A 12,949-nucleotide genomic window follows, 5' to 3' on the forward strand; every position below is an offset into this window, starting at 1 on the left:
ATTTTTATTGATATTTTATTTATTTAATTTTTTAAAAATAAATTTATTTAATTATGTAAAAAATAAAATAAAATAAATTTTTATTTAATCTAGCTAAAAATAATTAAAATATTAAAGATATATGTTTAACATTGCTATTACTTAATAAACAATTGAAAAAGGGTAAAATAGTGTTTGGTTCATTTATCCTCTCCAGTCCGTCCAACCAAACATTGGATTCACTAAAGAGACCTTTCCAGACATCTAATCCCATGAGGAAACAAACATGGGATACACATCCAATCCAACCAAATAGTCCGGGGGGATTCACAGTCCCAGGATTCAAGTCCGATGGATTCTAATCTCTCCTTATCCAATCTGTCCAATCAAACACACCCTATGTGTACGACCATAACCTAAAAGGACACACTCTAGAGCATGGGGAGACAACTTATCTTGATTAGGATTAAGAACACAACCAAAGACATGCGGAGGTAGAGGGAACAGTGATTATGCGACACAAATAAGGGCATACAATTACTGAGAGCACATCGTGAGCACAGTATCACCCCAGAAGTGTTTGGGCTCCTGCATGTTAAATAACAAAGTACAAGTAACAGCTAACACATGATAGTGTTTTCATTTAGCAACCCCATTTTGCTGAGAAATTTTAGCACATGTAGTTTGGTTGGTGAATCATTGTGCCTGGGCTCCACTCTGAATTTGGTATGCTTGTACCTCTTTGCCTGTGCTTCTGTTGCCAATAGCTCACCAACATTAACTTGGGGATGCATAAGTCATGTTAGTCGATTATTCATTGATGACATGATGTGAATGTTCCCATCAACATTTTAACGTCTTCCCTCATTGAAACCCAGTTTTGGTAAACAAATAGTCTTCATCTTGTTGTGTAGAGCGTTGAGGTCCCACTTCAGACATCGTTGCACGCCAGCGGTCCTATAAGGCTTCAAGATGGTGGTGTGCTTGCACAGCCAATACTGAGCCAAACAACAAACACAGATGCTAAATTTCACATTCTGAACAAAACAATGCACTAACTGATTGTGCATACACTTGTGTGGTGCATAAAAGTGAATGTTCACATTAGTGTGTATGTGAAATTGTTTTAGATGCCAACATTTGGTATGAGGGACACGTTAAAAATATATGAGGGACACACTAAGGACATGTTAAAAATATATATATTTATTTATTTAATATACCTCATATATATAAATATTTTTTTAAAATTATGAAAAAAAAAAATATAATTTAACATTAACTAAAAATTTAAACATTATAAAATCACCTTTACTCACATGGCACAGAATCATCAACATAAAAAATATATATATATATATATATAAATTGACATTTTGAAATAGTTATTTTGACCATTTAATTGGTTGGTGGATGCTTAGCTGTTTTGACCTTTTGGCTGGTAGGTGACCTTCTGATTGGTAGCATTAACCCTTTTCTTGGAGTAAACGAACATTGGTTACAATAGGAAGTAAAGAAAGCAGTCTAGATCTAGACTCGAAAGGATGCTTGGTCTTTCTCTCTCTCTCTCTCTCTCTCTCTCCTCTGTGTTGCAGCAAGATGTTTCTTCTTTCATCGCAGTAGAAGTTTTGATTTCTTCTCTTTCTCTCGTCCCTGTGTCGTAGATGGATTTCGTCTCAAGCATGCCTTTGAACAGAGGCGATGGAGCTTCGATTCAGGGACTACTCTCTCCTCTCTCTTTCCTCTCTCTTTGAGGTTGGGGCTTCGAAAAGCTTCAGGCTTGTCTCAAACGTGTCGATGAAGTGTCTAGACGTATGTGAGATGAAGAAGAAAAGGAACACGTCAGACGGCGTGTCGAACATGTGTCTACTGCATGTCGGACGCTTGTTAGTGTCCGACACGTGTTGGCCTCTGATATGTAGCCTTGGGAGGCATGCCTATGCTTCATAGGTGAATATTAGTAGTGTTGTGAGACACTAAAAAGATGTGAATAATGTCATGATGTATATATTATAATAATGTAAATATTAATATGGTGTGAATGTTTATATCAAGTTTGTCAAACTTGATGTGAATGTTAATATTACACATAAAATAAGATTTCCGGTACTTACCACTAACAACATGACGCATTCGGTGACTGTTCTGGTGTACGATAGGTTTGGCCTATTGAACTCATGAGGGTTGCTCGAATGATTACTGCCCAATCATACTCTTTCATGTTGTCTACCGGGTCAATGTGTGCATAGAATCCCCATCCAATGGTTTCTCCTAACAGGGAGAAGAACAGTTTCAAGCATGCAAACTAATCTTGCAACCTCTTCGATGTCACTCTTCTTCTTCTTCTTCTCCGTCAATGCTTCAGTGAGGATTTTGCATATTTTTGGTACACACAATTGGTTTACATTCTTGCACTTTCAGTGTATGATGTCGGTTGGTGGCTTGGCACCATAAGAGAGGTCCATTGGCTTGGTGCCAGAGTCCACCCCAAAAATAAGTGCTACATCACTTCTAAAAATTTGAAGGTTCTTTTCCTCGATTTAGAACTTTTGATTGGATGGTTTGTATGTCTCTAATATGCGTACAATGACATTTTCAAATTTCATGCAGTGGTTGAGGTCAACTTTAATGTTGATCAAGCAGTCAAATAGGGGCCAAAATGGTGTTTTTCTCAAGCATTTCAATTTGCCCTTTGGAAACTGTATACTTTGCATTAGTTTTACCAAACCAATGATACTAGATATGTGGTGGAAGCTGATAGATGCAGACTCAAGAAGTTGATATACGTGGTGTCGTCGTCACAAGATCAACTGAAGCATATGTCAGGCGTTCTTGTCAAAGAAAATCAAAAAGCTTGGGGAATGATAAGGTAGTTGGAAGCAAATTTCCTAGAACTCAAAGAATCAAGGGAGTTGAGGGCTAGGTTAATCACTGAACTTGAGGCCAAACCATTCGATCAAGTGGGGCTAGTAGATGTAGACACTGAAATCAGGATTTGCATGGAGTGAAAAGATGTTAGAGATTCAGTGGTTGGCAAAATTAGTTGTTGACCAGCAATGTGAGAAAACCGTGTTGCAAGACCTCTATGATGATCAGTCCGTCCACATCGTCGCATAGGCCGAGGCAACAAATCTTCACGACCACCTCACAAAGCAACAACCTACAAAAATGAGCAAAATTTCATACCGCCGTTTAGGATCAAACGTATCAAAAAAATAAAGGAAAAACACCGTTTGCAAGAATTTGAGTTCCCTAACTTGCCCGGCCAAAAGAAAGTGGGGGGTCTAGAGAAATCCCATGCAATCCATATTGTACAAGATGTGGACGAATCGACTAAACTATTGAGTGCCTAGGTCGTAATCAATATTAACATAACTACTAAGATTGTACCGTATCACAACATCTGAATACCATCGCAACTGGTCAAATGACAATGAGTGATCTCCGTGAATCACCCCTGGTTTTCTCCACACGCAACCATAAAACATGGTAACTTACAGTCAACTAATAATCGTTCTTCAAAATGTACAACACATCACACGGGCGATTTAATGGCTTGTCCCTAAGAATTTCAGATATAACACTCGAAACCAAGTCAGAATTGACCCTCGAGTTCTTTGATGTCTGGACATCTGTGCCACAATTATGTAGGTCACTCCACCTCTTAATGTAGAATAATCCAGTTGCTTGTTGTGCTCTAGCATGTATTGACCACAAGCAATCCCTCTCCTCGCGCATTGTGCACACCATAGTAACCCTCGTTGTTTCATTCTTGACATATACTTGAATTAAATCCCGCATTGGGCTGTATAATTGCATAAAACAGTCCGGAATTCATCCGCACCTCCTAGAAACCGTTGCCCCATGTGCGTAATTCCATTTGCCCAAGCGATTGACAACAACACCTTCTCGTTATGGTTGCAAAATCTCCAGAGTGTGTTCATTTCATCATCACCCCCTACAGGCAGCGGTTCGGAACCACAACACTGATCAATGTTGCTTTTCAATTCAAAAACAACATCTACATGTTGAACTCCCTTCGATTTGGCAAGCAAGAGCATACTTTGAAGCTCTTTATCGGTACGTGTTAATCCGAGATAGTCGATAAAACAACGAAACAGAACCAGCCGACAACTCACTACATCGATTACAGTAGTAGTACACCCATATGTGCACACCAACATAAAAGTATCCTTCTGCTGCACAAATACAGAAACAACCAAGTGAACATTCAAATTATAACCACGCAAAACTACGAACATGCAATAATCAGTGATATGTGAACATTTAACATCATGCAAACATATACGTATGTGAACATCTTACACCGGTAAGTCCAAACTGAAAACATTCCCATCACCATTATACATCATTGTACATTTGATAACATTTGACGAGTTGAAATGCACACATCCAAATGCAGAGTATGACGGTTGACAATACACATCATTCAACCAGTCCAAACAATGTGCATGTTCATATTGTTCACATTATTTGGATTAACTATCATAGAGACGCCATCACATTATCACATAACACCATATCAAAGCCATCTCAAAACAACAACAAAATAAAATAAATAAAGCAAACATCTAAAATCCAACTTTCACCAATGATCTAGCACAATTAAGTTAAAAAAAAAATTAACATGCATTTCGGGAAAAAAAATATGCAGCCCATTCACATGAAAAAATATTTATGCATTTCCAAAACAAACACGACACTAACCTTCATAATACAATCTTGTAATCATTCTCTCCCGTAGATGTTTGACTGATTTTGCATGTAAAAAACCAAAACTTCGAACAACAACTATGGAAGAAACCACCACAAACTAGCAAAAATATTGTATACACTGAACTTTGAATTGTCCTCTCACTGATGAAACATATCAAACTGAATCAACCACAAAATGTGAAAAAATCAAAATTGCCAAAATAGAGGAGCAAAATATGGAAACGTCTATATTCTAATTTGTGCGTAATACATATAAAGATCAAAATAAGGGGTATAATAGTCCAACAAAAAATACAAATTAGGAAAAAAGGATTTGATGAAATAAAAGTCTAAATAAATGGGATTAACTAGGCTACAAAAATACTTTGCGGACTTACTGGGTTAGAAGTCTGCTAAAAGGGACTTATTGGGTTACATTGTCCCTTTATTGCACACTTTCAAATACACTTAGAACTTTTGACAAGGGTTAGTTTCGGACCTTACTTTATGTTTTGACTTTTCAAAGTAGATAATCTTTTTGGTACATTCCAATATAGAAAGATGGACAGACAAAATGGGATGGAGGGAGTATTTTGTAAGGTATGCGGTGCGTGCGTGAGCATAACATAATGCAAGAGCATGGACAAGGGTAAGGAAAAAGTGCCACTATTACTTCTGCACAGACTAGGAAATTGATCAGAGAACAACTTTTAGCTTTTGCCAATTGAGTATATATCATGTCAATTGCAGTTGTCCCTATCATAACCATGACCTACTTTCCCTATTATCATTATCTCTTGACAAAAACTTTACGACAATCATTGTTGTTAACAAAATTGAGTTGAATGTGATAAATTTAGAAAATACCAAGATTAGGGAATGATTGTGATATCATCCCTTTTTATATTAATGAAGGTTAATAATTACAAGGGAGCTCTAAGGCATAGAATAATTACAATAATAACCCAACTAATAATATGCTATTCTAACACTCCCCCTCAAGTTTGTGCGAAGACATCTCTCATGTCCAGGTTGTCGAGGATGTCATGCAATGGCTTATTCCCAACTCTCTTTGTGAGGATGCCAGCGAGTTGTTCACCAAACTGCACGAAAGGAGTACATATTGCGCCACTAGTGAGTTTCTCCATAGTGAAGTGGCGAGTAATCTCAACATGCTTTCTCTTGTCATGTTGAATTGGATTGTGAGCGATGTTGATAGCGGGTCTTATTATCACAGTATAACCGCATAGAGTCTGTCTAATCAATACTTAGATCACTCAACAATAACTTGATCCATAAGAGTTCACACACCTCTTGTGCCATAGCTCTAAACTCAGCTTTTGCACTTGACCTGGCAACCACATTCTGTTTCTTACTCCTCCAAGTAACTAGGTTGCCTCCAACAAAGGTGCAATACCCTGAAGTCGATCTCCTATCAGTTACTGATTCAGCCCAGTCAACATCTGTATAGACTTCCACACGAAGATGATCATGCTTTGAAAAATAAAGACCTTTACCAGGAGCAAACTTGAAGTACCTCAAAATTTGTATGACAGCCTCGAAGTGAATATGATGTGGAGCATGCATAAACTGGCTAACCATACTGACAGTAACAACAATATCAGGACGGAAGTAAGATTGGTAGCTGAGCTTACCCACTAATCGCTGATAGCTCCCCCTATCAACAGCTGTTCCTCCTTCATCATCCCCTAGTTTTTGATTGGGTTCCAGTAGAGTGTCACAGGCTTTGTAGCCAAGCATCCCATTTTCACATACTTCCTCTGTGAGATAAATATCCCATTCTTGGAGCGAGCAACTTCAATTCCTAGAAAATACTTCAAGCTCCACAAGTCTTTGATTTCAAACTCACTTGCTAAATATTTCTTCAATAGCGGGATTTCCTTACTATCATCACCTGTAAGAACTATGTCATCCACATAAACAATGAGCGTTGTAGTCTTACCACGTGATGAATGTTTCACAAACAAGGTGTGATCTGACTGACTCTGTTTGAAGCCATATTTAAGCATAGCCTGAGTGAATTTCTCAAACCAAGCCCTTGGAGACTATTTGAGACCATATAATGACTTCCGAAGCCGGCATACTTTACCCTCTGTTTGATGATCCTCAAAACCAGGAGGAATGTCCATATATACCTCTTTTTTTAGGTGACCATGGAGAAAGGCATTCTTTATATCAAACTGAAGAAGTGGCCAATCTAGATTAGCTGCTAGAGAGAGAAGTACTCTGACTGAATTCATCTTAGCCACAGGTGCAAAGGTCTCCTGATAGTCAGCACCATATGTCTGAGTAAACCCGTTTGCCACAAGTCGAGCCTTGTAACGCTCGATAGAACCATCCGCTTTGTGTTTCACACTATACACCCATTTGCATCCCACAGGTTGTTTGTCCTTAGGTAACTCAGTCAATTCCCAAGTGCCATTCTTTCTAAGTGCTTTCATTTCCTCAATCATGGCAAGTTTCCACTCAGAGGTAGCAAGAGCATCCTAAAAGTGGTTAGGAATGCTAACAGAGGAAATATTTGACACATAAACTATATATGAGGATGACAAATGAGAGTAGGGCACAAAATTTGAGATAGGATATTGAGTATAAGATCTCACACACTTTCGCTTGGCAATAGGAACATCAAGATCAATATGAACATCAAGATTAGTGGATTCAAAAGATTCAAAGTTACCTGGACTCTCATCAGAAGCAGGAGATGGCAGTGAGTGAGAAGAAGTAGTCTCCCGTATCTAGTTAACTTTCTACCTGTCTTTGTTTCTGACTTAAACTTGCCCTTCCCTATCCTTGGTGAGATTGGGTTCTGTAGTCCCAGTAAGCAAGGGTGGTGCAGGAACAACAACTGGTTCCACCATAGGAATAACAGGAATCACTTCACACTAAGGCTCCTCCTGAAGGGAGGACTGTGACACCGTAGAGGACAAGAAATAGGATTGGTACTCAAAATGTGGCATCCATGGAAACAAACCACTTATGAGATAGAGGGTGATAACACTTATACCCCTTTTGAGTAGGAGAGCACTCAAGGAAAACACATTTGAGGGAGCGAGGGTCCAACTTACCACGAGTGGGAGAGTGCTTGTGGACAAAACAAATACAGCCAAATATTTTTGGAGGAATAGAAAACAAGGACTCAGAACCTAGGAGGACTTGAAGGGGCATTTGTTTTTGCAAGGCCTGGGTAGGAACACGATTAATAAGATGGACAGCGGTGAGAACAGTGTCGCCCCAGTAGGACAGTGGCCCCAAACTGAGTACAAATCAACTTATGAAAATTGCGGGACACAGAGAAAACCTAACTCTTGTCTTTCATGAGATACGCCCAAGTAGTACGAGAAAAATCATCAATAAATGTAACAAACCAACGATGACATTTTACAGACATAACACGAGATGGACCCCAGACATCATAATGTATTAATGAAAAAGGAACTAAACTTTTATCAAAACTGGGAGCAAAAGAAGCTCTATGTTTTTTCCAAGTTGAGAAGACTCACAAAGAAACTTTGACACATTATTGTTTGCAAAAACATATGGAAATAAATGCTTAAGTAAATAAAAAGAAGGATGCCCAAGACGCCGATGCCACAACCATAAATCATCTTTGGTAGTAGGACTCGTGGTGGAAGAATGGGCAAGCTTGTCCGGTTGATCCAGGAAGTAGAGACCATTTTCTGCACTACCATTGCCAATCGTCCTCCTCGTGATAAGGTCCTGAAAAAGACAATGATCAGGAAAAAAAGTCACACTACAATTCAAATCCTGTGTAATACGACTCAAGGATAACAGGTTAACAGAAACATTGGGAACATGGAGAACAGAAGATAGAGGTATGGTAGGAGTGACATGGACTAAACCTTTTTCAGAAATAGAAGAAACAGTACCATCTGCAATCCTAACTTTGTCTTGACCTGAAGAGGTCTTATAGGCAGAGAAAAGGTCAGAGGAGCGAGGCATATGATTTGAGGCACCAGAATCAATAATCCAGGTCAAAGACTTATGAGAAAGGAAAACACTAGGAGAAGGGGCTAAAGCACCTGAGTGGGCAAACGACAAGGAAGATGTACTGAGAGCAGGAGAAGATCGGCGGTCCAGCAAGTGACGCAAAACATCCTTAAGCTCATGAGTAGTTATGCTAGAGAGACCATCAGAAGCCTGGCCAACGGAAGCGTAAGCAGAATCAAGCGTATCAACAGCACTAGACTGATTAGCCCGTGGATGAGCGCCACATCCTCTAGATTGGCCTGACAAACCTCCTCTAGAACCAGACCGATCATCTTGACCCCCAGATGGAGTCCCATGAAGCTTCCAACACGTCTCACAAGTATGTCGCGGCTTGCGACAGTAATCACAGAATACAAACTCCTTGGCGGCAGACAGAGGGATGGGAGTTAAGCTAAGGCCATCTCTAGAGGTAGACAGTAATGCTGAGTAGTCAGTAGAGATAGGTGACATTATAGCAGACCGGCGACTCTCCTCATTCTGTACATTGGCGAATGCCTCCTGAAGTGAAGGAAGAGTGTCCATACCCAGATCCCGACTCCGAATAGGATCATACTCCACATTGAGGCCTGCTAGAAACTTGAAGACCCTTTCCTGTGTAATGTACTTCTTGTACCCGACTGAATCAGCAGTGCACACGGGCCTATAGTCCTGCGGGTGATCAAGGTGTTGCCAGCTGTTGGTGAGGAATGTGAAGTACTGAAGAATAGTCTGTTCCCCCTGGACAGAGCTCTCAATAGAGCAGCGCAACTCAAAGGCCTGTGAGAAATTCCCTTTGTGGGAATAAGTGGCAGCCACAACATCGCAAATATTCTGGATAGTCTCCATAGACAAGTAGCCCTCACCAATTTTTGGGACCATCGAATGAATAACCAACCCATCATCAAAGAGTTAGTAATCTCCCATTAGTCATAACTCGGGTTAGTGTTGCTGGGTGCCTATATCCTGCCATCAACATACCCCATCTTCCCTCTGCTCTTCAAAAAAATAGTCAAACTCTGCGACCATACTAGATAGTTCTTACCATTAAATGGAGAGGTGGTGATTTTAAGACTAGAGTTGGGGTTATCAGTCATAGTAGTAGGTAGAATGGAACTCTCACTCCTAGGTGTTTGAGAAGTAGTAGACACATTGGTGGAATCTGCCATGGAAATTATACTACCGAACCCTTAACAAAAGTAGTACCAATTACAAACCCGGAAGGTGGTGGTGGAAGGAAAGAGACAACGACCACTATGAAAGCATAAAGAATTAAGAACTCATTGAGAAATTATTATTTTTTTTTCCTCTTTATTTTATTTATTTATTTATTTTTTTAGAGAATAAAGAGACTAGGGTATCAGTACGTCTTATGTGTTTACAAGTCTACGAAGAAGAGGACCTGGTTAAATAAGTGGCGACAGGGGAAAAGAGAAACAGGTAGTGATAGGGAAGAATGGCGACAAGGGAAAAAAGAGAGTGACTGTTGCATGAGGCCAAAGAAGACATAGGAGCTGTCAGCTGGGCCTGAAAGACTATCCGCAGGCATCGACCAACCCAAGTAAGGTTCAAACCCTTTGATGCTGATGTTGATCAACTAGGGTGAGTTTCGAACCCTAGATAGACATCAACTAAGACCCGAAATCACCTGGGTCTTTCTCAGTGTGAGCTGAAACCCCTCAGGGTGGAGTCGACTACTGAAGGGTAGTAACTGGTAGCATGGGATGTCTCCGGCTGATGGCTGGTGGCTTTGGTGAGTAACAAGGACTGTATGGATAGATAGATGGGTTTAGGTTTTAGGGTTAGGCTCTGATACCATGATAAATTTAAAAAATACCAAGATTAGGGAATGATTGTGATATCATCCCCTTTTTTATTAATGAAGGTTAATAACTAATAATATGCTATCCTAACAGAATGAACTACATGAAAATGCATATAGATCAAAAGCTAATAAGCATGGACACTAAAAGAAGCCATCTGGAACACTTGTTATATACTAATACCGGTTGGTCTCCCCTGACATATGTCGGCTATACATTGAATTGTGTCCAAAATGTTTCTGTCTTATGTTACATGGGTGCAGAATATCTCGAAGGCATTTTGTTTCATTTGAGTGGTAACTGAAAATCTAAGTAAGCTACAGTCATTTTTTCTGATGGCATTGAAAAAATTTAATCACCAATTGCTTTTATGATGTAGTCATTTTTTCATTCCTTCCTTTTTCCAATTAATTTTAGGTCCTGGTTTTTTATTGATTTCTGGGAAATTCTGTATTGTGCACTCTGCCAATTGCCTTGCAAATTCTTGCTCGAAATGTATTCTGATATTGATGGACCTGTTATTCACACCTCCACATAGAAGGCAAAATGTGTCCCACTTGCTTAATGTGTAGTATTGATATTCATCTTGAGCTTATGGCTGACTTTTCAATATCACAACCTGATTATTTTCGATGCTTATTGCTCTTTTTCCAGAGATGCGGACTCAAGAAGCTGATATATGTGGTGGAAGGTGACCCAAATTCATCAGAAGCTGCTGAAAGCATCAAAACAGCGTAAGAATTTAAACTATGGATTTTCTTAAAGTCCTTTTGTTCTTGTCAGCATAAAGTTATTTCATCTTCAATTTTATAAGAAAAGCAATATAGATAATTTAATCTAGGAAAATGACTTTTGATCTTTGCATAGTTTTTTTTTAATTTTTTACTTTTCTTTTTGATTTGGCCTGCTTATGCTGTAGACTTCTTTTCTTTGTTATTTTCTTGCTCTATATTATATCTTTATTTCTTAAGACATGTATTTTTATTAGTCATCCTAGTCTGCACAATCTCATATTACTTTAGTATGGCTTGCAATGTTATCACTGATGTAGGGATGATAAATGGACAATATAATTTGTAATGGTAGATGTCATGACCCCATTCTGCCCCAAACAGGATAGTGTAGTGATCAGCCAGTAGTTGTGGGCTACCAAAGGCCCAACTTTCAAAACAAGTTGGACTCCTATGATAGTTGGGGCAAATTTTCTATTTTCGATTGCGGAAGCCATTATTTTCTTTTATTGAGTCCATTTAAAACATCCATTCAGAGCAGTGCATAACTATATGAAATGAAAGCATACATTCCTCTTGAAATATTATCTTGCATTATTACAAGGTTGAGACAACAAAAGCAAAGTACATCACTTGTAACAAAACCTTGCAAAACTAACAAGGTATACAAAACCGAATTCTAATCAAGCTCCTCTTCATAATCGAGCTCTTCATCACCTACATATATGTAAGGGAGAGGAGTGAGCCATTGCCCAATGAATAGTAATATAGTTAAGTGGTAAATGAATGAACAACAAGAAGCTGTGAATTTTTGGTCTGCCTTTATATATTTATTTTGTGGAATGTGAATTTTCTTATGAAGTTCTTGTTTTAGTGTGTCATCAATTGTTGTCTTGTGAACCTTGTGTCAATTCTTACCATCCTTCTCTATGTATGCAAGTTTCTTAGTGGACTGTCACTTATGCAGAGATGCTGATGTAGGATATCCTCTAATGAAGGCTTCCCTATAATCTAGTATGGTGGGCTAGTGGTTTAATGTTAGGGTTTATGCTTTTCAAATGTTTATTTGGGTTTGGGATCAGATTTAAGCTTGAATTATGCTAAGGTCTGAAAAGGTTACAGCCTGCATGAACCGAGGTTTAATAAAAGTTTGGTTCCTAAGTTTTTTTTTTTTTTTTTTTTTTTTTTTTTTTTTGTGTTGTTTTTTTTTGAAATGTGCAATGTGCTTTATGTGTCTAAATGATGCACGCGTGTTTCCCCTTAGGGTCCAAATTATATCCAGTTCTAAAAGAATTTAAGAAATAATTGGACTCATTATGGCGCGTATTTGACACATGGAGCATGTTTTAGAGTGTCGGTGCTTGAGATGGACACGACACCTTTTTAAAAGTGTGTGTTCTTGTGAGGGATCATCCAGCATGTAGTGATAAAGTTACGGCTCTCTGACTTGAAAATTTTAGATCCTTTTTTTTTGTGAATTTTCAGTTTAAGTGGTAGCTACTTGAGTGCTATCTAACTCACTTATAAAGGACCCATTTAAAATATTCAATCTTTAGCACTTATTGCCATCACCAAACTATCCCTAAGCTAAATTACAGTGATCTAAATATTTGTTGTCATAAGCACAAAATGCGATCACCAAATAGCCCCTAAGCTAAATTACAATGCTCGAAATATTACTGGAATTAGGAA

The 12,949-nt window shown here is 38.7% G+C and overlaps 1 protein-coding gene across 1 annotated transcript in view; it reads left to right on the forward strand.

Annotated features, from left to right (window-relative positions):
• Positions 1-12,949, forward strand: part of MUS81 (Restriction endonuclease, type II-like superfamily protein) — a 96,479-nt gene that overhangs the window by 43,404 nt on the left and 40,126 nt on the right. The window contains exon 12 of the mRNA XM_082915623.1: positions 11,181-11,260. Within this exon, the coding sequence (XP_082771749.1) occupies positions 11,181-11,260 (80 nt within the window). The remainder of the gene's footprint in view (positions 1-11,180; positions 11,261-12,949) is intronic.

Source organism: Camellia sinensis, chromosome 2 (assembly GCF_055761805.1).
Source record: "Camellia sinensis isolate YWXY chromosome 2, ASM5576180v1, whole genome shotgun sequence".
Taxonomy (NCBI): Eukaryota; Viridiplantae; Streptophyta; class Magnoliopsida; order Ericales; family Theaceae; genus Camellia; species Camellia sinensis.